General features: G+C 49.7%; 1 protein-coding gene across 1 annotated transcript; it reads right to left on the minus strand.

Annotated features, from left to right (window-relative positions):
- Window positions 1-8,879: 8,879 nt before the first annotated feature.
- Window positions 8,880-14,502, minus strand: AREG (amphiregulin). Its single transcript, XM_075709762.1, has 5 exons — window positions 14,460-14,502; window positions 14,124-14,306; window positions 11,303-11,486; window positions 10,694-10,852; window positions 8,880-8,967 (listed from the first exon to the last, which is right to left on the minus strand). Exons 1-5 carry the CDS (start codon window positions 14,500-14,502, stop codon window positions 8,880-8,882), a joined length of 657 nt encoding a protein of 218 aa, XP_075565877.1.
- Window positions 14,503-24,113: the final 9,611 nt, after the last annotated feature.

The following is a 24,113-nucleotide window of genomic DNA, read 5'->3' on the forward strand; positions in this document are numbered from 1 at the left end:
CCAGCTGGCTGCTTTCCAAAGAGCTCCCTCCAGACTGGCTCGCACCTGAGCGGAGACCGGGGACGGCTGTGACGAAATTCGAGCAAGGGGACGAAAGGCCTTCGGCCTTCATTAAAGCTGGGAACACTCGATGAAGATAATGCTTGTTATTAATTGCCTCCTCCCAAGAAAACACGAGCTGCCTTGTTTTGCTGCGAGTTTACCATTCTGTGGAGCATCTCCCCAGCACCAGCGAGACTGTGGATGTTGAATCATAGTGTTGAACCGTAGCGCAATCGCTTGGGATGTATGAGTGGGATTCATTTAGAGACTGTTGTGCAACATCGGTGTGAGAAGGTAAAGCACAGAGTTATTTCAGTGGCAACACTCATCCTACTCCCACTCGGGATTCAGCATGTAACAGCTGTATGTGACACGCTCTGCAGCAGAGCGTGGACTTAAACGCATCCTGGAGATGAAAGAGCTGAACGGTGAGCATGGCTTAAGTACGCTCCACAACCAGGTAAAACCGGAAACAGGGTTTTAACAGAGAGAAAGATGCAAATTCAAACCATGTGTTTAAACTATATTCCAGATGCTCTGGGAAGGCCTCAGTTACCTATGGATGTCTTCTGAATGAAAGCAGCTATTGGCACAAGGCAAGATAATCTCGACAAAGAGAATCATGAATTGCTTTAATCATGTCTCACAGCAGAATTTTTCAGACCCCAGCAAAAGGATGGGATCTTCTGAACACTGCCGTTTTCCTTGAGCTCCCGCTAAATCAATGACAAAACTCACACTGGTGCTACTGGGACCGAGATGAGACAGCGCTGATGGCTAACAAGCTCCCCGCCATCACCGTTCACCACCCCTTCCCAACTTTTCTGCAATATTTTTGCTAACAGACACACGCTGTTGAGTCTTGCACTGCTTGCTCATTAGCGTTGCAGTAAGTGATTTCTTATGTAAATCGCGCCAGCCCACAGAAAAACCAGTTCAATTCCAGTCTGCACTGCTGGGATGGACACAGAACAGAGGAGAAGAGGTGCTAATGATCCCGGGGTTTTTTCTTTTTTTAAAAATAGAAAACCAAGGACCAGGCATAAAAGCAGTCATTGCATATCTTCCACCACAAGCAGAATTACCCTCGCGCATCTGCAGAGAGACTACTCCAAATACTGAATTCCCCTGGCTACCTATTTGCAAGTGCCGTCACCAAGCTTGTATGTACAGCAGCAGTTTCTGTGCACCTAATTAGAGGTTTGAAACTGATGAGCATTTTTGTCTGTGGACCTCATGTCTTCTTTCAAATCTTGACTTTACCTTTTAAAGGCAAGGCTGTGTAGCTAAGGGTAATAAATACATCCTTTCTACGTGGTGTCTCACAAACTTACAGACTGTAAATGTGACCGAGAAAAATAAGTGTGTAGCTATGCTAAGGGGATCCTTTCCTTCTTATTGCTGCTGCTAATACAAACTTCTCAAAGGCCTGGAAATGGTTTCTGTTTTTATCCGTGTCACAGCGTGCATCGCTGTGTCGGCACCCCGTCAAGCCTGCAGACAGGTAAGAGGAGCTTACTGCTGAACCTACAAAAGGCACTATGGCATACACTTACATAGCACAGGGGCTGGCCCTTCACATGCCTTACTATGCCTTAATACTCCTTACTATACCTTTCCTTAGTATTTGTAGTGGTATGAGAAGAGATATTGGTTGAATTTAGCACTTCAAGAGCTCCTCCCTAGGTGATAACAGAGCTCATGGGAATTACCCTAGATAAGTCTTTAACACTGAAAGTTGCTATTTTTCCATGGCAGAGGTATTTGCTGGGGAGTCATAATGTAAAATCCTGTACTTATTCTGGCCCATTTTGCTCTACTCTGCTACTCTATCCTTCCAGCTCACTCCCTCTCCCAGCTGAAATCCCAGCTGCTCCTGCCTTTTTCGGGCAATATGCTAGTGCTTGCGTAGAACATCTAAACAGGATTAAGACACATAGCTACCGTTCATGTTCTTGAAAAGCTTTCATCATAAATGAGAGGGACTAAGACCTGACAGGACATTTGTTGCCCTAAGCCCTGGTTTGGTTTTGTTCCGTTCTGCTCCACCCAAGAGGTGTCTGCCTTTCATCCCTGACAGTAATCGTCTCCGGGCATAAGACAGGAAAGCACCTTTCAACTGGAAGGAGCCAGATCCACAGGAGGCAGATAGGGCATGGAAGCAATGCAGACAGATATCAACGGGAGCCACAGTAACACTGTGCCTATGGAAATTACATTTCAAAGTTTCATTTGCAACTCTTTCTACCTGCCTTTTCTGTGTGCAGCTTTAATCATTTCTTAACATAAATCACACTGCTTAGAAATGTGAGGGCCAAGGACGCAAGAGGAAGGGAAGTCTTGTGGCTAAAACCTGGGACAGCTACCAGGTCCAGCTCTTGTTTGACCACCAACAATTCACCTTACTATCCCAGCAGTGAAGTAAGGAGTGGAATGCAGATCTGACAGCACATCATACGATCTGGATCGTTTCTGAGGTGCTCAGACCCTACACTGACAGGAGCTGTGGATGTTCTAATAGACACATTTAAATATACATTCATTGCTTGAGACACCTAAAAGTCATTTTTGTTTCCACTGTTTTCTAACTAGCTATATGCAGTGCTGAAGAGATTTCCTTTCCTAAGCAAAAAGTACATAACTGATGCTAAAACACGTACTTCCTTATCTTCCGGAAAACTAGCCGGTTCCAAGCACCACCCATGAACTGATTCAGTCTGTAAGTGACTGCTGTCCGATACCCAAATACAAATTCATTGCCAGCTGTGTAAGGAAAATCACACTCAAAGAAGGAAGCAGTTTTCCAAGGTCTGGACCGAAGCATCAGTAGGCAAGAAACCAAAGGCAGTTAGAAGTCATGATGGTGTTATCTGACTTAGCTTAGCGTGCATGGCGTCGGAATGAGGGTATGACATCTAGGTTAAGACACATTCAAAATGCTGGATTAGATCAGACTCTCAGACTATTTAGCTTTGCTTTTTGTCCCAAAATGCAGAGAACAGGCTGCATTATTTCAGTCAAAAAATATTGAGCTGAAAAGTGTCTTTTTTTCTGAATTACACGCAAAAAGATATGTATTTCTGACACAAAAAGTGTACGAATGAAAATTCGGTTTTTCTCTAGAAAAGTTGCTACTCCCCTTACTAGGAAAATGCCTTTGGAAAGCATTTCTTTACCCTGGACTTAAGATGTCCCACCTCATGTGTCTCCTTTGGTTGAAAAAGGCACAAATCCTGCTTCCTTGGCTTTGGGCCTAGACCCACAGTAAGCAAACAATAGCTGTTTCCCTCTGACATTCACAGGCGTAGCTGTCTCAATCGAGCAAACTCACGAGTCATAGGCAAAGCCAGACCTGCAGTAAGTGAGGATTACTCGCTCAAGGAAGGTGTAACCAGCAGAGGAACGATAGGTATGTACAGCTTTGTTCACAAAATGAGAAGGAATCAAGGTCTGCTTCTTAAAGGCTGTCTGACCCTTCTGTCCACTGATCTATCTCATGTGAATGGACTCAATCACCAACACTGACAACCGGCCCTTGCTCCTCGAGCACGCTCACTCGCTGCATTCAGCTGTCACCAAGAACGCGACACCATTGCTTCCTATCAAAGATAACGCCTCAAGAGCCAAGTGATTGCAGGATTGTTCACTGAAGCGAGACATACCATTAGTGCATCGAGAAAACCTCTTCAAAGAGAGGCAAGAATGTGTCCCAGTTAACAACTTTGCTTTCAGATATGTTTGCTCAGGTACTAAAGTATTTGTAGCGCTAACAGTCTAGGTAAGTATATCGATATAAAAACATGTCCGAAGTTATTTTAAGAACTCAAAACTTTACACCGGTTACTGGAAATGGCATGGAACAACCCAAAGGTGGATTTAGACAAATCACTGCACAACATCTACTTGCAGCCACTGCCAGTACAAACGCCTTCATAGGCGTCCGTGTATATCTGGATTTACCAAGGAAAAGTGAACATCTTAAAACTTGTACCTTTTCATTGCCACAGAGTAGAACTGGCCTTCCTATAATATCCAGCAAGCCACGATTCAAAGTAACATCTGCTACTACTCTGAGGGAAAAGGAGCATACTGGGAGGAGGGCGGGAGAGGGGAGGAGGGAAGCGAAGTCCAGAAGTAGACAGGAAGCTACGCTGGTCATAGACAACTGCAAAGCACTCAAAAGTTCCATAAACACACAGTAGAGAAGAAGACCATGAGGAGCTACAGTTTTTTTCTACAAAATGCAATAATGATGGAGAACAAAACATTCGGGAAAGAGGAAGGAATTGTGCAAGCAGACATGACCCTCACATTACCAAATTCCTGGATACTGATCTGGATATCAAAAATACCTTGCAAAACCAGCCATGTGTGCAGAAAATTGTGCAAGAAGAGCAGGCTACTCTTCCAGGTCTCAGCTGAGGCAGCTACAAGCGACAAGGACACAGGAGCTCTCCTGTCAAAGTAACATTGCCACTGGAAGGTCAGGAAAAATCTGGAGGCATAACTTACGAATACAACGTGGGACCGGAAACCCAGGCATGCTTAGTGGAACTAAGGTAACTCCATGGTGAGGGGAACAGGTTAAAAGCCACATGATGTATCTATCCCGAAGAGCAGACCTGGCTGTCCAGGATAAACAATAAAAATTATCTTTGGCCTTGCCCTGCAGCAGATCAGATTTGCTTGTCACGCAAGTGTAGCATCCTTGGACAGCGAGAGACTTCCAGACATACGGTTCCACCCATCAGTTGTGTTTTTTGTCTTTCAAGCAACCAACCCAGTGGACACTGTAGGCCTTGATGGCGCTTGTGTATCAAATTTACATTAGGAAGCTGGTAGCAAGCTGTTATTAGTCAGGGCCATAGCTCACACAGAAAAAAAAATTACTGCTTGCTAGCAAGCACTATAAGAACACTGGATGTGACTGACCCCATAGCAAAAGTCTTCTCTACGAGGGAGTTGCTGGCTGGCCTACCTCAGAAAATCTGTCTGTAACCTAAATCCTTTCAGAGGAACAAGTCTTCTACGAAGCCTGTCCTCCACTGTTTCCAAGCTTTCAGCTCAGGAGACTCAGCAATGATTTTCCTTCCTGATTATTGATACAAGTTCAAGTCCAAGCCAGGACAATGCCAACTGACACTCAAATGTTCAAGAGTCCAACCTTCCAGAAACAGCTCAGTTGGCCCTCTCCAGTTCCCAACTGCCTATTTTTGGAAAATACCCTCCAGTCCACTCAGTAATCAGAGTGTGAAAAATACACAACAGATGGAATTTACAAGTTGCACTAGTAGCTTCACTCCCATTAGGCTTTCAAGCTGGGCAGAGAAGAAAAAAAAAAAAAAAACCAGCTCAGTTTCTACGCTAGCATTGGTTCAGCCTATCAAGTAGAAAACCTGATATTTACTCCAGAAAGAAGACTAGAGATAGAAGAGTTTCTGGAAGAAGAGTCTCATGGCTTTCAAATGGGAGTTGCAATCCATCTCCAGTCTCACTAGGCTATGGCTCAGTTACCACTGAGATTGAGCTTGTTTACTCCAAAGCAAAAAGCTTGGCATAACTTACAGAAACAGTTTTTCTTGCCAGAGCTCTAATAGCAAATGTCTGTGGAAAAGCTGCTTGGAGAAGTGCTGTTTACTTTGGTAATGAAGCAAGTTCCCTGGAATGAAGTCTTGCAATCTTCCCAAGAGATGTTGCAATACATTTACCTGTACCTCAGCTACATCCCATACAGGCTGGTCTCAGAACTACTTGGCTAAGTCAGGAGGCCAAGGCATCTCAGCTACTCCAGACAGGACTACGCTCTGCTCCTGCACTGGGTACACAACTGGCATCCTAATTGCAACTGGTCATTCTTTTTTTCTCTGCTTTTAGCTAAGCCCCAGCCAACGCCATCTCTTGTAGACGCTTTTGAGAAAAGAACCTCAAAACAAGGCTCTCATTCATTTTCTCTCTAACTGTGGCTTTAAAGCCCCACTCGCCCCCCCCACTCATTTTTTTAAGGCAACTCTACACACTTAAGACCCCAACTCACTGCTGGAGGTGCTAAGAGGGAACACCAACATACAGTTGGACTAATAACCACCTGGGGAGGACAAGAAATTCACGGTAGATTGTGGAGGCCAATGCTCTCTTTCTGTTTAGAGAGTCACTGGCCTGAGGCTGTACTGCTTTTCCTCCTTTATTTAAGACTAGGTTTCAAAAGCTGCTGTCCAAATTCTCTCTGACCACACAGAGATGAAAGGCTCTCCGCTCTTCAATGTTCCCAGCTCTTGAGTCCAGTGCAAAATGCTACTCATTTGCTCAAACTTCAGTTTGAGACTCTGCTTCCAACGAGACAGCTCATTTAGCCCCTCCCTAAGCCAGTAACTAAAAGATCTCTCTGTAGTTGGAAGTAAATGGACTTCCTACTGAAACTGGTACTTGCATTTGCACATTCTGTTTACAAACAACTTGCACTCTTGTGAGAGCACAGAGCTCATCCTTCACACATGGCTGTACTTCTCCACAGTCCTGCTCTGTGCTCCTAAGTGTTGAAATTCCTGCTTTGAGGTGAAACCAAGCTCTAATTTCAAGTGTTTACATGTACTCCCGAGAGCAAGGAAAAAAATCTTACCATGATTAGGTTATGTAAAAAGTTTAATTATAAAATAAATAAGTTTGTTATGGAAACATTAAATATTAAATACAGTAATAAATATTTACACATTTACAGATATGACTTGACAATTAATGGTGTTTCTCTGCTACCAGAAGAATTCTGCTCTGTTTATACAGAACACATTCACTCTTCCAAGAAGAAACTGAACTCAAATAATACTCTGTGCTCAAGACTGCATGGACAGTTCAAGAAACCAAGGACACTGGGGTCAGAAGAGTTTGAGGTAAGTAGAGTTCTTCGCACCAGAAGGTAGAGCACAAGAGACCACTGCTTGCAGAGTGTCAGTGCATAAATTTAATTCTTCAAAGGAACAGGTTCTTGGTCAAGTTCAACTGACTGAATCTGATGTGAAGCATTTTATACTTCATGTGCTGCTTAAGGCAGCACAGCGTATCTGGGTAACAGGAGTATCTTTGTGTTTCTAACAGATGGATCCAGGCTTACCAGCTTGTTTGAGCATGGATCTTTTCCTTCAGATCTTTCATTTAGTGTCTCAGCATCCTGAGGAGACTAATTTTAACTCAGGCTAGCACACACACAAATGGATAGCTCCACTCACACAACGAGTCCTACTGAATTCAGAGGGATTACTTTCCACACATACAGTAACAGAACCCAAGTGTGGCTGACTAAGATCTGCCACCAATGCCCTGCAAGTCAGAACTAGAGATGAAGTCCTTTGAAGCTGATATCAACAGGGAGCACAGCGACAGCAGAATTAGGTTTTTCATCCACTGAGGTCTAGGGAGAGAAGCCATCCAGAGCTCTTCCCTTTTTAACTTTGGGAGAGGGAAGGAAATTTTCTCCCCTCCATCCATTCCTCAAAGCCGGAAAAAGCTCTCTCCCTCAGGGTTCGAGCTGCCAAAGGAGACTTGCTAACAGAAGAAAGTCCATCCACACAACAGCAGAGACTGGGGCTCCAGCGCTGCCAGAGTGGGCTCAGCAGCAGTAGTCTCTAGCAGGTCTTGACAGCAGGTCCTCTACCCCATAGCGGCAGCTCCTTCCACATCCTTGTGCCAAGATGTAGCGGTAACTGCCCTCCCCAGCAAGCGATTCAGCAGCAAGTGGCATGTTGGCATCTCCTTGCAGCAGCCTCTGTCTTGATGAATCAGGGCTTAGTGGCAACAGCTCCAGCCCCACAGTGTCCAGGTGGGTGTGTCAGGTAGCCAGAGGTACCCTGCAGCTTGGCAGTGGCCACATCAGAATTGTTCTGTAAGGGGCAGACCAGGCACGTTAATCACCACCCAAGACACAAGCACTCCGTGCTAGAACTGTGTCAAACCTACATCTGAGGGAGGCAGGCAGGTTAAGTATGCGCACACACCTGAGGACACTCTGCTAGATACTCTTCAGCCTCAAGTGAGCTTTGAGCAAAGCATTCCAATGGCCACTGGACCAAGCTTGGACAGGGCCTGTGATGGCATGTGGCAAAGCAGAACTTCTGCCACAACTTCTCAGGACTATCCTTTATAGTTTCCTCCTTCAGCTTGTAGTATAACTCCTGTTCAATAACAGTCCTTGAGTATCCTGTTAGGCACACTTTTGCTCAGAAGAGACCAACTTGCTTGCTCATTAAAATCCACCAGATTTCTCCCAGGAGCAATTCACCTAGGCCAAGGAGCTTTAGCACTCAGTTGCTATGACAGTATGTAACTTGACTGAGAGGCTAGCTATGGTGCTCACAGAATTGGCAGCTTTGTCTTGGCTTACAGCCTCTAAGCACCAGAAACTTCCTGATGCCTTGCAGAGAAGACATGAAAATGCTCCGCACTTCTCTTACGAGGGGTGATGATCCACTCGGCTGCTGCACCGTCTTCCATGATGGAAGCCTACCATGGTTTCTTGCACTAAACCTGCCTCTGCCCAGATATGAAGGTGGGGTTTTTTTCTTCATAAATCCACTTATCACAGTACAGCTTCCTATCCTCACTTTTCCTTCAAGACAGCACCCAGAAAGCTAACAGCGCTGTTGAAGAACTCGCACAACTCGGGTGGTTTCTGGAAACCAGAAAACCAACCCAGTCATTCCCATGTAACCTGTGTGTTTCAAGGCACTTCAAGTGTTAGAAGCAAACACTAGCTTTGCAAAACATGCAGGCAATTATCAGATGGTAACTCCAGCCTGGAAGGACTGAAAGGCATTTCAAGTCAGCTTTCATACCTGCCTTCTCCTCATTTACACACCAACATGGCCATTTCTGCTTTCTTGTCGAAGTTTTTTCCTTTCTTCTTTCTCTTCATACTGAGGACACTTTTTTCTGACCCTGTGGAATTACGGCATGTGAGAGGTCATTTTGAACCCTGACGTACACCCTGTTGTTACCAGCCCCCACATCCTCTGCAGCATTCAGACTCATGTCCTTTGAATCCTCAAGCCACTCCTCAGCACCAGGAAGTTTCAAGCAAGATTGTTTTTAAAACACTCAGCATCAACCAGTGTCCGACAATACCATCAAGGCGGCCCTGAATTAGGCACTGCCAGTTTAGCCTCACAGCACCAGGACTTCTGGCTTAAGCCCGAAAAGGCAGCAAGATGAAGAGGGTTTATTGCTGGAACTGAGCCAAGCAGCAGGAGACTTTCTGGGGGACAGACTTCCTGGTGGCTTTAGCAAACAGCTGCAGAGACCAGACTGCCTCCTTCCTCCCCACAGCAGAGCCCTGTGGACTTATTAAGTCCACATTAAGTATTAAGTCCCTATCCCCTTGATGTGTCCCTTGGAGCTTATTGATCTTCTCCCTGTTTCTCCAGTCTTTTCTAGCAACTGTTCCAAACAGACCATCTAGCTTCTCCGGATGAAGGTACAGATTAATGAGCCTCATGCTTCAAGCCTGCAAAGGTTCAGAGCGTGAAACAAACACAATCCTATTCCATGGCTCGCTCCAGAAAGTAACAATGATTATCTGCTCTTACAGCAGTACAGAACTGGCTATCTCTCCTAGCAGCGAGGAACGAGGCAGTGTTCAGAGAACAAGGGTTCATCCCGGCATTCCTCAAGCTCAGATCTAAATATGAAGCAACAGTGAAATGACAAATGCACACCTTGTTTCCTGAATTGCAGGAAAGGGTACAGCATGTACCCAATTCAGTTGATGTACTTCATCAAGGTCTAAAATTAGACTGAACCTTTGAGTTTCACATACAATATCCCAGTGTCAGAACTGGAGGACTGCTCCAATACTCAGCAAACACTGGAGTCGGGCTCCCCGTGCTGACTGTCTAACCTCAGCACTAACTCCTGGCGAGCACACTGGCAAGATGCAAAGGCACAGGGAGTCCTAAGCTGCTGCATACTCCTTGTTAGCAGCTACAAAGAAGCATTTGCTGTAAGGTCTGAAACATGTACCCAGAAAAGCTCTTGTAATTTATTCAGAACAGAAGCCCAGATTCTAATTACCCACCACACTGAACTGTCAGCAGTTGGTTAGGCTGGGATGGCTGTTCCCTCCATCCTAACAGCAAGCAGCACAGTATTTGGGACTGACAGCGCTTGTTCCGACAGCTTCCCCCCCAATGTAAGTATTCAAGCCCAGCAGCCTCCATTAATAAATGGACTGCTGGAGCACCATTTCCTTCCCTCCAGCTGTGTACCTGGTTGTTGGATAATAGCCATGCATGAGGCTGTTACGTTACTGCTTGCAGGCTTCTCCATAAGGATTAGGGAAGGCACTGCTGTGTCAGCATTAACGCTCCTCCTCCACTTCTGCAGCACCGTAACTACCCTGGTTGCAGCAAGAGCAGAAAGGCTCTTGTTTTAAACGTAAGGCTGCCCACAGCCAATAGCGAGAGACAGTAAGTGAACACTTGGTCACTTATGAACTTCTCAGACCTCGCTTCTACCCTCAAGACATATCCAAGCTGGGATAAGAACGCAGCCCTTTTGGATGTCTTCCACACAGCTAATTCAGATGAGCCACGCACATTTCAGGGCTACTGGACACAAGCCCCGCTCACGCTTAAGCTAGACAGACACCAAAGAGAATAATACTTACTGCACTATCACAATGATAAGTACAGTAATGAAGCTGATGCTTGAGAGCAGGACAGCTACCACTACCAACACAGTCTTCGAGTAGTCTGCCACATCATTCTTCCTTTGAGTCTTCATGAACTGTTCACCACAGCGCTCACCAAAAAAATCCTGATGACACCTGCAAGTAAACATTAACACAGGTTCTTATCAGCTCCGGTGCTGTCTGCAGCCAAGGACACCCACACACACGCAAACCTGACTTAGGCATCTTCAGAGTTTCCCATGAATCTCAAGATGCTCCCTTTAGAGCGTGTTCATGAAATGCAGTCTCTGCTCTAGCACAAGGTTTGTCAGCATTTCAACAAGTCGAGATTAGTTTGGGCGTGATGTTCCAGGAAGACACGCCTTTTCATTCTTTTGGTTTGAGTTTATGACCAACTGATGAGTTCAGTGGCTTGTTATGCATCTCAGATTCCATCATCACTTAATTTACATGGCAGAAAGATTCTCAGTCAAAATACCGCAGGAGACGGCTCTATGCCAAGTTGACACTGATTTTTCCTCTGAGCCCTCACACGCCACTGGCTCATGCCAATCACACCTAACTCACAAGGTACAAGTGACTTACTTGCAGGTCACCATCTGGAGATGTTCTAGGTATATGCATTCACCATGGATGCAAAAGTTTTTGTATTCCATTTCACAGGGAGTTCCTTTCTTTTTGTTTTTCCCTTTGTTTTTCTTCCTTCTTGATTTGCCGGCATTCTTCTCACCCCCCCTCTTTGTTGGCTTGGGTTTAACCACAGGTTCAACTGAAAAAAGGACAAGATGACTCAGTCTAGCAATGCTAGAAAGCTAGATTCCGTGAAAACTGAATTACAGAATTTGGTAGGGGGGGGCAGGGGGATGGCCACTGCAGGAGAATCTGTGACCAGGAAGCATAGGATGCAAGTAAGCATGCAGCTGGGCATCTCACAGCCAGCACAAAGGCAGCAAGCCTAGAAGCAAATGAAGCTCAACTCCGCCACCATTAAGTCCTGTGCAATGCAGACCAAACGCAGTAGGAGCAGATGAGCCGAGAGCGCCACCAGAGATGAAGAGCAGAGCTGAAGGACCGCAGCATTTCACAGCATAAGATACTGGAGTGAAACCATACAGGTTCAAGCAAAAACCTGTAAAGAACATGGAGTTCGCACCGAGCCAAGCCATCCACTAGTTTAGCATCGACTCAGATACAAGGCTAACAGCCTCCATCTCTCTAAACTCTCCATTTGCATCAGTGATGAAAGGCATTACAACTCACTAGATAGTCCTGGGTGCTTGCAGAGGCAAGACAGCTTGCTGTCCCAGTTAGCATACTTGTTTCTCCCAAATAACCTGTAGTGCTGTCTTCAGCAGAAGATAGTTCATTTCCAGTTCTCCTACTTTGAGGAAGATGCCAAGTGCACCGAAGGAGTGAAAGCAGGGTAGTCCGCAAGAGTCAGGTTATTTGTTCTGTGCTTACTGTTGCCCCTCATTATCTCAATTAAGACAAACCTCTAGAAGAGCGTGGTTTAAAATGCTGGTGACTTAGTAGCCTTTGGATTTAAGAGAAGGCAATCATCTTCCTTTCACTTGGGGAAAACAAGCTAAAGCCAGTCACTGACTAAGGGTCATAAGCTCTGCGGCTGCTCCAAGCAGCAGCCAAAATTCCACAGGATTGTTTTAGAGCAAGTTGCTAAAACACTGGTTCTCTGAAGAAACCGTCCCTTTACTGCTGGCCATAAAGTGAGTCTTCTCAGTGTGACACTGTGCTATTCAGGAGTGACAGTTAAGCAGGTGACTTTGAACAGGTCTTAAGAACAGTAGAGCTATTTACAGTGCTCTTAAATTTCTCTATTGTGCTCTGCAGACCTAATGAAAATAATTTTTGGAGTACTAATATTTTACCCAGAGCACTATGCATATAGGCAATCACCACAATAGGATGCAACTTGATCCAACTGCTTCAGAACCCTGTATTTCTAGTGGCGAGAAGAGAGCCTGCACAAAGAAACAAGGTGTAGTTCACTGTTGTCTAGACAGCTGATTGTTTTAACTTCTAGAGCAACAAGCCTGGCTTGAAGTTACTTAAAAGCAAAAACGCCTTCAGCAACCAGAAGTCCAATTCAAATGGTATAAGCTATATTAATATGTAAACGAGGAACACTGCTCCTGCAGCAAGGTTTCCTGTCCCTAGAAGTGTGAGCTTACTGCTGACAGCCGAGGCCCCTGTTCTGTCCAGTTCAACTTGCTATTTAGGTTCACACTTTCATAATTAAGGCTGTTTCCATTCTTCCCTCTTCGAGGCTCGGCTTGTCAGTTTGATCTCTGTGTCCCTGTCTGCAAGCTGCGTAGCCAGGAAAGCCATCCGCAGTTGAATCATTACAGCTTGAAGGCTCCACAGATAAACCTCATGCCAAGTAGAAGAGCTGGTCTACAAACCAACCACCTTTGGTAACCATTCTGGTTCCTGTGCAGTTATACAACGCTTAAGTCACCAAGCCAGTCGTTTTACAGGCCCAACTGCTCAAGAACTCTGACATTCCTGTTTCCCCTGGAAGTCTTCAACTCATGAAAAACTTCAGCAAGGGTCCACAAACTCCCCAAACTAAGTATCTGGAGCACAGTTCACCCTCACCTAAGAGATCCTTTAGGCTCATTCAAGTCTCGAGGTGTTTCCGCAGAAAAAAATAGCCAGATCCACCCTAGAGGGCAACAGCACCAGCCTACTAACATCTACAGAGCTAGAAATCACTTGGAGGTACCTGGCGTGTCTTATAATTGCAATTAGGCCAGAACCAACAAAATCCTCCCATCCCTGTAGCCAGGAGGGCTATTAATATCTCCTCACACCTTACAAGTGGACAAATTACAATCAATCCACACAATAGCTATTGACAGTGAAGTATTGCCTGAAAGACGCTTAACAAACTTTTCTGTAGCCACTTAAAGAGGTTTAAATTTTGGCTTTTGCAGGAAATTTTAGTCAACTCCAACCCAAATAAGCCATCTGGAGAAAACGCCCAGGAAATCCTTGGAGCAAGAAAGACAACCCGATATTAAACCCACCTTTGGGGCCAAACGGCACCCGTAAGCCCCGCTGGGGCTTCCACGTTAAGTAGGTGGCAGCCACCCCACCACAACCTTCTTGTCAGGTCTACCAGAGGAGAGCAGTCCAGCAGGCAACCTGCCGCTTCCACACACTCTAGTTGCGTTCACGCTAAGTTTTCATCCCTGACAACTTATTTTTAACGCAAGAGTTTCAAGCAGAAGCATGCTTTTGCTCCATGCTCTAGGAGCTAAGCGCAGCAGCCTCACAAGAGAGACAAGTCCGAAAAAGCGGGGGCTTCCATCTAGAGAGCCCTCAGGCCTGGCGCCGAGGAGCTGACGAGCCCCTCTCGCACCTGGCCCCGTCCCTGCAGACTCACCTCGGATCAAGTCATCCACGATGTACTGGTGGACGGGCAGCGCTTCCTCGTACTCCTCATCCTCCTCGTAGTCGGGACCCGACACGGCCTCGCCCTCACGGGTCTCCGGCTGCCGCTGGCCAGGGCCCCCGTGCCGCTCGGGCTCCGTGGTGTTGGGCGAGGACCCGGCGACGGGCCGGCACGCTGTGAGGGGAAATGGCGCCGGGAGTGAGGGAGGGAGGGAGGGAGGGGAGAGGAGGGTGGGCAAACCAACGGCCGCCGCGCGCGACGCCCCCCTCACGGCCCCTTCCCGCCAACGGCCCCAACCGCCGCCCCGCGGCTCCCCTCGGCACGCACCTGCCAGCGCGGCCAGCGCGGCGATCAAGGCCAGGGCGCGCATCGGCGGTCCCGGGGCTGGGCGGCGAGGGAACAGACCGGTGCGGCGGCGGCGGGCGGTGCGCAGCGCTCTATGAGGAGCCGCCCGCCGCCGCCGCCGCTTTTATAGGCGGCCGGCGCTCGCGCGCCCGGACGCGGAGCGGCGTCAGCGGGGCGGGGCGGGGCGGGGCGGCAGGTGAGGGCGGGGCGGGCGGCGCAGGCGCGGCCCTCGCGCTCCGGCGGCGGCGCGGGGCGGCGTTGCCATGGAGACGCCGGCGCACACCGCCGCCCGCCCTGACGGCGAGGCCGCGCCGCGCCCGCGGGCTCCGCTCTTTGCTCTGCACCCCCCACGCCCCAACACCCCCCCCCACACACACACCCTCCCCGGGCTCCGCCGGGAGGAAGCAGCCGCGATCCGGCACAAACAATTTTCGGCAATAAACGGGGCGACGGCCCTGAGCCTCGGCCCGCGCGCGCTGGCTGCGGCGGGGCGTGAGTAAGGGCTGAGTAACGCGTGGAAAGCAGGGCGGGCAGGCATCCAGGCAGAGGCGAAGGCGCTCCTTGGGGCCACGGTGGCTCACGGTGGCCGCGCTAGCCCTCGGCGGAGGGCGCCTTGCCGCGCCCGCCTCTCCTGGGCCGCTGCGTAAGGCAGCGTCGACGCAGCCCTACTTTTTAGGGGGGAAAGGCCACAGGGCAGCGGGTTGTAAGGGAGCCGGGGAAAGCCAAAAAAGCCCTGCAAGAGGGCGAGGACGCAGAGATCGGTTCCCCTCTGCTCCGGTGCCCGCGAAGGCTCTGCGCGGCACGGCGGGGCGGGAGGGCAGCGGGCGGCGACGCGGCCGAGCGGTGGGGAACGGAGGATCCGGGCAATGGCCTCCCCTAACCGAGGGGGGCTGGAACGCTACTCACAGCTCAGGAACCCGACAGAGCCTTTGCTCCAGGTGGCCGGCATCCAAGTCGCTCCGTCACTTGAACCTTCTCCCCGCTTCCACGCACACCAAGGCAGGACACGCGGCTCCGGGTGCCGTCTTTGCCGGGTCACGCCAATCTCAAGAAGCGATGCCCAAGAGCTCTGAAAAAGAAGTCGGCAAAATCGGTCGCTCAGTCGTTAACCTGCAACAGACGGCCCCTGCAAAACCTCCGTCAGCCCCTTTGTGCATAGTGCAATTAAAACTGATTTTCATTTGCTGACGGCTTTACTGTTGGGTGTTTTTTATCGTGGCGTTTCCCCTCGTTTCCTGTGCCTTTTCTCACAGTGTCCACAGCAGAGAAAAGACAAATCCTGCTCGGCCACCCGCAGCCCCGGGACAGAGAGTGCTCGGTCCAGCTGCAGCACCAGCAGCTGTGAGTGCAGTTTCTCCAAAGGCAGAGACTTTGGTGTCCCTTCTGTCAAAACGTGGGGTTGCTTGTGCGAGAACGGCCGACGGGAGGTTTGTAAACCGGGAGTTTTCCTTCACTCCCGCCTGCCGTGCTCAAGGCCTGCTCCCTCAGCGAGGCACTGCAGCTGCCCTGCTGAATTTTCTTTTTTGCAGGTATTAAAATGAAGTATTTGTCCCAGCTTTTTTTATCAGGGATTCACTGGAAACATTTTCAATTCCTTTTTTTAAGTTCAGTCGAAGGAATATACTGAGCACCGAAAATTTCAGCCCCGTGTGCTACGCTTGGCAAACCGCTAAGCAATCGACAGGGGAAGCTTAGCGGGGGAAAGGCTGAATGACCCGAGTGCAATCGCCCGTGTTACCTGCACTGTTTAGAGACCAAACACGGCACGTCCAGCGCCTGACTCACCATGTTCCCTCTCTCCAATCTCCAGCTGATGGCTCCGTCTCACTGACTGGCAGCAGCAAGGAATTTGGCTCGGCATGCTTCGAATTTGTCAGGCATTTTGCCGACTTCCTCCTGCCGCTCCTGCTTCCTTGAAGAAGGGGCAGCCTGGCATCCACCAGCACGCCTCCTCGGCGTGCAGAAAATGCAGCAAGGTGGCGATGGACGCCGGTTGCGCACGGGGAGGTTCAGGTGGGACATCAGGGGAGCTCTTCCCAAATGGCAGCACCCTGGCAAAGCCCTGCTTGGCTGCTTCTCTCTCCCTCCCGAGGCCACGTGCTTCAGGACATTCAGGGTGGGATCCCGCCGCAAGCCCCAGCTCTGCCGTGTGCTGTCGGGGAGGAGGAGGCACTAAGCTTGGCCGTGGCCTTCCTCCAGGGCTGGAAGGACGCTTGGTGTCTGCCCCCAGGCTGAGCTCCCGGAGGATGTCCCCAGGAGCGGTGAAAGGAGGAGAAGCCTTGAGGGGGCCGCAAGGCTCGCCCCCGTGGGCTCCCCGGCTCTGGCTGGGCCGGAGGGGCAGGTTGCTGCGCCGGGAAGGGCAGGGCTCACCTTTGGGAAGGTGCTGGTTCCCCGTGGATGCAGAGTGCCACCTACTGAGCCACCGCTCCTGGCAGCACCCAGGGTTTTCCATCGGGATGCCCAGGCTGGGGCTGCTGCTCAAAGTGCCCTTGCCTGTTCTGGCTGGTCCATCGTGCCGGTCCCAGAGGACAGGGAGCCTCCCCAAAGGCTGGCGAGCCCAATGGGCTGCACCTTAGAGATGAGCAAGGAGCCTGTGAAGGGAGCTGCAGGCACGGGCACAGCCAGAGCCTTTCCTTGCTGCCTGCCCTGAGCCAGACCTTGTTTTGCATGGGCTGGCGGCGCGGCGGGAGGAGATGGGCCGGTGGTACGCTGCGCTGCCCCGTTCTTGCGGGTGGAAATGAACACCTCGGGAGCCGGGATGGTCCCTCCTGTCCCTCGACCGTCTTTTTGCTAGTCCTGAAAACCTTCAGAGCAGCCTGGGCTCAGGCAGCACGCGACAGCACCCGGCGCAGGTGGCGCTGGGGCCAGCTTCTTTCCCCTTTGGTCTCTGGCCGTGTCTGTGGAATACACGGCCACGATGGAGGGGAGGTTTCTCTCTGTCGGTGTGCTTCTCCTCTCCCAGGCTCATCTCCAGAAAACATCCCAGCGATGAAGGCTGTGGCTGTTTCCTGCTGTGTAGCAGCACATCATCTGGCTACCTGCAGCCCCGGGGCCACAGGGCCATCCCGGCAAGGACCTGATGTCCCGAGGCAGCGGTTCAGCATCTCCCGCTCTGTGGTGAATCCCAGCAAATTTTGCTGACTTGACATTAATGCGCTCTCTCCTTTTGCTTGGCAGCTCCCGGGACCTGCTGTCCCCCTCACTGACCATGGCCACCTTGAGACGACTAAAAAGGAAGGCTGTGCCCAGGATGTGAAATTGCACGCTGGTCAGCTGTGGGTTGTGCTAGGAGCCACCGGGCTGGCAGAGTATTTGGATTATATTTCCTTCTGCTCTGACCCCAGGGAGCAGGGTGACAAGCCACCCTGCTCTCACCCCGGACATGGCCCGACCCTTCCCCAGCTGTGCCGTGGCGATCAGGGGCGTAGGCAGGCCCTTGCGGAGGCGAAGCGACATCGACGCTGACAGCTGCCCGGCCTTGGCGGAGCGCGCTTGGGCATCGTGTCTTCCAGAAGAGTCCGAGTGCCAACTGCGACGATCTCATTATTCATTCTCTTTACTTTTGATAAAACCCCCAAGATTTGATGCCTTCACTGACATCAAATGTTTATTTTGCAAGGGCGGGCACAGCTGACCTGGGTGTTTGAACATGAGTTATCCTTTCTCATCCATCCAGTCGCGAACAGGTGGAAAAGGGTAATGACTCAAACCGGAGCGGTGTCTGCTTGGGCAGCTCACCAGACTTTCACTTGACTTGTGATCTGCAGACGCCAGTATCTTCTGCTATCAGCAGCTCCCTCATAGGCAGGGAGGGAGCTTTGAAGTGAGGCATGTGTGACTCCGGTTCCTGCTGATGTAAACCAAGATTGCTGTAATAAAGAGGATGTAGATACGTAGCCGGGTGTCAGTGAGGAGGGAAGGGGAAAGGCCCGGATGCTGCCTTTCTGGAAATGGTACACATTTTGCTAGCCTCCGAGACGTGTGGGCATTCAGATGGCCGTGCATCCCTGCCGTGAAAGCCCTAGGCAGATAATTTTTTGCTAAGATGGTGATGTTCTCCCTGTCCTCCACTCCTTTTCCCAAAACTTAGGCTGCAACAGCGATTGCATGAGCGAAACCTGTCCAGAAAGGAAATAATTTATGCACTTGTACTGCATCAGCTGTTCACCCCGGGGAAGTCTGCCCGGTGGCACGTGTTCTCAGTCACTCCGCATTTGACTGCAAAATCTTTTGGAGCATGTCTAAAGAGAAAAACAAAAAGGACAGAAGCTGCTGGCCCCCATGACAACAAGATCTGGATTTTTCTCTCATTTATATCAATACAAATGAGAAACAGTCCCCTGAAAAATCTAAAGGGTACATTGTCAGCCAACGGAAACTCCAGCAACCCTGAGCATCCCTGCTTAATCTGATGAAACATGCAGCGGTGCTAAAGAGTTTAACGCTACCAAATCGCAGCGGTGGGATTTTACACTTGCTTTCCGCAGGCTTTCACAAATGGCAGGCAATGGGGAACACGGCCTGATAATTTGCAGAACAGCGTGGCCCATGTTGTGGCTCCTGTTGTTGCCTGCTCACTGGCACTAGATACAGCTGAGCAGGACAGGCCGGGCTCAGTTTTGCGTCGGTGGCGGGGAATGTGTTGCAAGCCTGTCCGGGACAGCAGTCCTGCCACGTGCTAAGAGATTTTTTGGGAAGCTGCCTGCTGTTAGCACGCTGCCCTGGGCTTCGACTGCTCTATTTTCCACACAGCATGCACCGAGCAGCTCTCGTTTGACCAAACACATCCTCCAGCACTCACCCACTCATTTTTGTGCAATGGCTCAATTTGCAAATGCTCAGGGACAGATCCTGACCCCAGCAGTAATTGTAAGGACCTGGAGCCACAAGCTGGGTGAAGCAATACTGGATTTACACTAGAATGGGGAGCTGTCCCTCAGCCAACCATCTCCCTCTCTAATACACGGCCTGCCATACCGGAGAGCAGTGACAGTTGCTGACCTTTCTTCCATTTCCTGAGGCAATTCACAGAAACTTCCCCCAGGATTCGCCGGCGAGGGCCGGCTCGCGGCCCTACCCATGCCCCCCCGCTCACGGCAGGCTCCCCACAGCACCCCAATGCAAAACCACCCTCCTGACGGTGCTTGCCTGGCCCCACGCGACAGAAAGGGGTAGGTGCTTTAGACAGGAATCCCTGAAGAAACCGATGGCAGAGCCCAGCTGTTGTAGTCAGTGCCACTGCACTGATTTACCCAAGCAAAGTTACTATGGCCCTTTACCTTCAATACGATAGCATTTCCTCTGCACTGCACGTTATTTTATATATTCAGAGTACCAGGTCGTCGTGAGATGGGCAAAATCATCAGATCATCTCTCTTCTCTGTAACATTTCCAGGATTGCAAGCCAGCACGGTCCCTGCACAGGACAACACTCAGCTCATCGCTTTCCAAAGGCCTATGCAGCTACTGGATCATTCTGCAAGGGCTCCAGAAGTGCTCGTTCTAAAAAGAAGAGAAAAAAAAATGTTTAAATGCGGAGCTGCGCTTAAGGTAGCAAAAGCTGCGTGACTGCTGTTCATTAAGTTTTGGTGGACTCCCAGCTCAACTGCAGAATGTGCTCAACTTTGAGAATGCGTGAAATTATGTGCTCAGGGTGGCTGTTGGAAAAATGATGTCTATACTTGGGAAAATACAGGCTTTTTTTTCTCTAGTGTCTTAGAGACTGAGCTGAAAAAGAGCCAGAGCAGAAATCTTCTTATCAGAAAAAGCCTCTGCAAAACAAAATGCCACTACATGGTTGTTTTAAAAGCTAAAACATCGTTGCCTCTAATACCTGGAATGTTAGTTAGGAATCTTCTGTTTTCTTCATTCCATGCAACTTCCAGACAACCACTTTTTTTGCTTCCTGTAATAAAGTGACTTTCTGTAGGCACAGGTGTTTTTCAATTACTGCACGCTGACTGCAGCCTTCTTTTTAAGGAGCACTGCATACTACAGTCAGGGCAAACACAAGAGCTCGTTTTAACAGCAGAGGAACAATCTTTCGTAGTCACGAGGCAAGGCAAACTTCCTTGAGATGGTCTCGTACAGATGGAGCGGCAACAATTTGGGGTTACCTTTAAGGCTCCCCTAAGAGGATCGTGGCCACGTAAATCTGGCTGGCCTAAAGCATGTTGGCGCCAATGAAAGTTGTGGTGGGTAGTTTGACTAACTGAGTTTGTTAAGCGGGGTGAATCATATATCCCTTTCCTCACCTTAGTGGCTTGGGTATGAAGTCACCTTGGAGATGCGTATCACAACTCATATGAAAGCACATGGCATGTGAGTAAATTATATGGTACTGCACATTTTGAGGGATTGCAGCCTCACATGAGGACTGGGAACATGTGACAGAAATAGCGTGATGTTTTTCTTCCGTGTCGCATGTTATTTCCAACAGTGTCCAGAGTAACAGAGAAATAAAGGACATGTGAGGATTGTTTGGGAATTTTCTCCTGGAAGTGCAGCTAAAGTCTTAGCTTTTTACTTTGTAATCTTCCTTGCACAATGTTTTTTCCAACCCGGTTCCCAAGTAGAGCAGCTGGCGAGGCAGGTAAACACACACAGATGAAGAGAGCATGGACGTCCTCCTGCACGAAAGGATTTAATCTCAGCAGGAAAATGCTGTGAGCTGCCTGGATCCATCCCCTGCAGGAACCCAGCCAAATCCCCTTGGCCAAGAAGGGTCCTCTCCCATCCAAACTGAACGCTTTTTGTCTCAGCATCTTTACAAAGACACCTACAGCCCGTGGCGGGAGAGAGGGGCTGCCATTTTGTGGCTGCGTGCCCGTTTCTCCTCTCTGTTGCATTCGTTGGTGCTCAAGTCCTGTCGTTTGACGCGAGAGTCAAACCCATGCGCCTGCTCTTGTGCCCACCGCCGTCACTGGGGGTCACACACCCTGTCCGTCTCCTGCTTGACGGAAAGTGCATTCAGAGCCCCCGACTCTCTCTGATCTTAGATTAACCGGGCAGGATGAGGCACAGGTCAAGTTCAGGCCCGGTGGGGGTGAACTGAGCAGAAATGGTGCACAAAGAGGTTCTCGATTCTTTTCTGAGCCAATACGACTTTCATCTGGGGCTGATCACCGGCTGCCCACGGAAGGCCCTTTGCCCGGCTGTTGGAGGGACCCTTTGCTGTCAGTCCAAGTCGTGCGCAGGTTTGCGTTGCTGAGCTCCCTGCAGCTGGAGCAGAGCAAAGGGTCTTCAGCGTAAGCAAGACTCACAGTATTTCCCCTGATGCGAACAGTTTTCCTTCTGATTCACCCCATCACCATGAAGAGAAGAGCATCTGGTACCGCCTTACCACAGCCGAGTTTTTGCTAGTGGCTTCCCATCGGCGCATCAGGAGGTGATTTTTTTTACCTATTTGAAGTCATTTCATATGTGAAGAAACAATGAATCACAAAGAGAAGCCTACAGCAATTAGAAACTCCTTTCCTCTCACCTTTGCCAAAGCTAGATTTTTTTCCCAAGAACAAAGCCCAGGCAAGCCTTCCTACGCACAACAACGATTACTTAGATCACTCTGGATGTTTTTTTCACAGGCCATGAGCAAGCAAAGCAGCTCAGGAGAACACTCTATTTCACAGGCATGTTTGTTATGCTTCCTTGGAAATCCCATTGTTTGCCGGTAGTGCCTGCATTTGGCTACAAGTGCCGTGCCCTCATGACGTCGGCTGCCTTTAATTGCGCCAGGGTGCTAGCAAATAAGCATGAAATTTGGCAAACTAAAGAAGTGCCACTGGATTAAGTCAGTCCTGGCAGTTTGGGCATTCATTTCGATGTGCTGAAGCAGGATCAGTGAGCGAGTGCTTCGCGAGGCTGCTTCCAGTCGCACACGTCCATCCGTCGGCGAAACCTGTGCAGGCGGTACGCCTCGTGTCCCCTCTTCCTTGCATGTTTTGTGCGTCCCCGGCAGGCTGCAGCGTGGGGCCAGCGCTTTCCCAGGAGAGGACTGCTGAGACACACTGTATGAGTAAGGTCTCGTTTGCATAAAGATTGCACACTCATGCTGTGAAGGAGGTTTCCTAGGCACAGTCTCATTTCCTTCTATAGGTAGCTTTGACCTCATGTAGGAAAAACCCTATTCTTGAAGTCCATGGACAGAAACCTGTTTACATTGGCACGCCACAACGCCATCCTCCTGGCCTGTTTGGGTCTGCCCAAGACTGACTGCATGGAGGCACGCTCTGCCCCTCTAAGCAAAACCCAGTCTCTGCTTCGAGTCGGACTCAGGTATCCCACTCACGCAGGCTGTGCTTTGCTGACAAGAGGTGTCATTCCACTCCTAAAAGGCTTTTTGACATCACCGATGCACCAGCGCCTGCATGGCTCCTCCTCTCCTTGCGGGCTTCACCCAGGAGGTTTCAGCTGGAGCAGAGGTCTGCTTCGAACGGGGAGGGAGGAACCCGGAGGTGGCAAATGCAGGGCTGAGCGCTTTGGTCTCCACCACTCAAGGCTTTCCTCGAAGTGTAGAGCTCAGCTCTGTTGCCTTGCCACGGTGAGAGCTAACTCAGCTACAGCAGGTGAAATAAACTGGTTTCGGCTTAGTGCAGGAGCTAGTGCCGGAGAGCAGATGCTGAGCGGAGATCCTGGTAGGGAGTGGGATTTGTATCAAAATCAGCTGCCTGGCAGAGAAAGAGATCATTGTCTCTATTCCCTCTCACCTGGGTGATGCTGTTCTGAGTTACAGAAGGGCAGGATGGATTTACCCGCTCCAGGGACCCCTTTAATGCACAAGCTTTTGGTAACAGGATTTGTGCCCCTCCGTCCCCACCCAGTGTCTTCTGAAATCTTTATTCAAGATTTACCTGCTTCACTGATAATGAATGATCTCATTCATTCTTAACTCCAGAAAGTTATTCCCAAGCTTGCTCAAGTTGCCTGGAACTCACGTGTTTCTATGTAAAAAGAGAGAGAAAATGCAATGGAATTTGACTACGCTTAAATTATTTTAGGATTTAAAGACGTACTGTCTTAACATGCTCGAAACAGGTCACCAAGCATTGCAGCCAGAAAGCTACTTTTTCCCCACATTAGCAGAGTGGTGGCAAATAAAATAAAAAACATTTAAAAGAAGGAGCTGAAATAAAAAAATGCACAAGACTTTGTACGAAAACCCAGAAATGGCCGTACAGTGCCCATTCAAGAGTCACGTTTCAAGTATTCTGCCCCCTGTGAATGCCAAATGCTTCATCTTGCAGGCGCTACACGTGTGGCACATCTGCGCTACACGTTAAGCGATGCAGGAAGTAAACACATTAAATATTTTGGAAGAAACTGAAAGGAGGAGAGCCGAGGCTGCTCGGGGCCCTACTGACCTACAACAACAAGCGGCCTTGCGCTCAACTTTAGAAATGCCTGCACAAAAGCGATTTTCACACAGGCTCTGTCCCATCCCCGCTGCTGAACGCAGAGTCAATATTTTCCCAGCTTGCGCCCACGGGGGCAGAGCCGTCGTGCCTGTGCCCTTACCCCTGCTGGGGTGGTTGCTCTCATCCCCACAGCCCTTCCCCAAAGTCCGACCCCGGGTCTCTGCGGCATTTCTCGGACCGACTGGGCTTTGCCTTGGTCCGCTGCCTGCGGCTGCCAGGCACC

This window comes from Pelecanus crispus, chromosome 4 (genome assembly GCF_030463565.1).
Source record: "Pelecanus crispus isolate bPelCri1 chromosome 4, bPelCri1.pri, whole genome shotgun sequence".
NCBI classification, from domain to species: Eukaryota; Metazoa; Chordata; class Aves; order Pelecaniformes; family Pelecanidae; genus Pelecanus; species Pelecanus crispus.

What these genes read in the sequence shown, in the direction of transcription:
- AREG (XM_075709762.1), bottom strand. Translation starts at nt 14,502, where the DNA reads ATGCGCGCCCTGGCCTTGATCGCCGCGCTGGCCGCGCTGGCAG. An exon ending in CGCGCTGGCCGCGCTGGCAG is followed by an intron (nt 14,307 to 14,459) that starts GTGCGTGCCGAG and finishes TTCCCCTCACAG; the next exon opens with CGTGCCGGCCCGTCGCCGGG. An exon ending in CGTGGATGACTTGATCCGAG is followed by an intron (nt 11,487 to 14,123) that starts GTGAGTCTGCAG and finishes TCCTTTTTTCAG; the next exon opens with TTGAACCTGTGGTTAAACCC.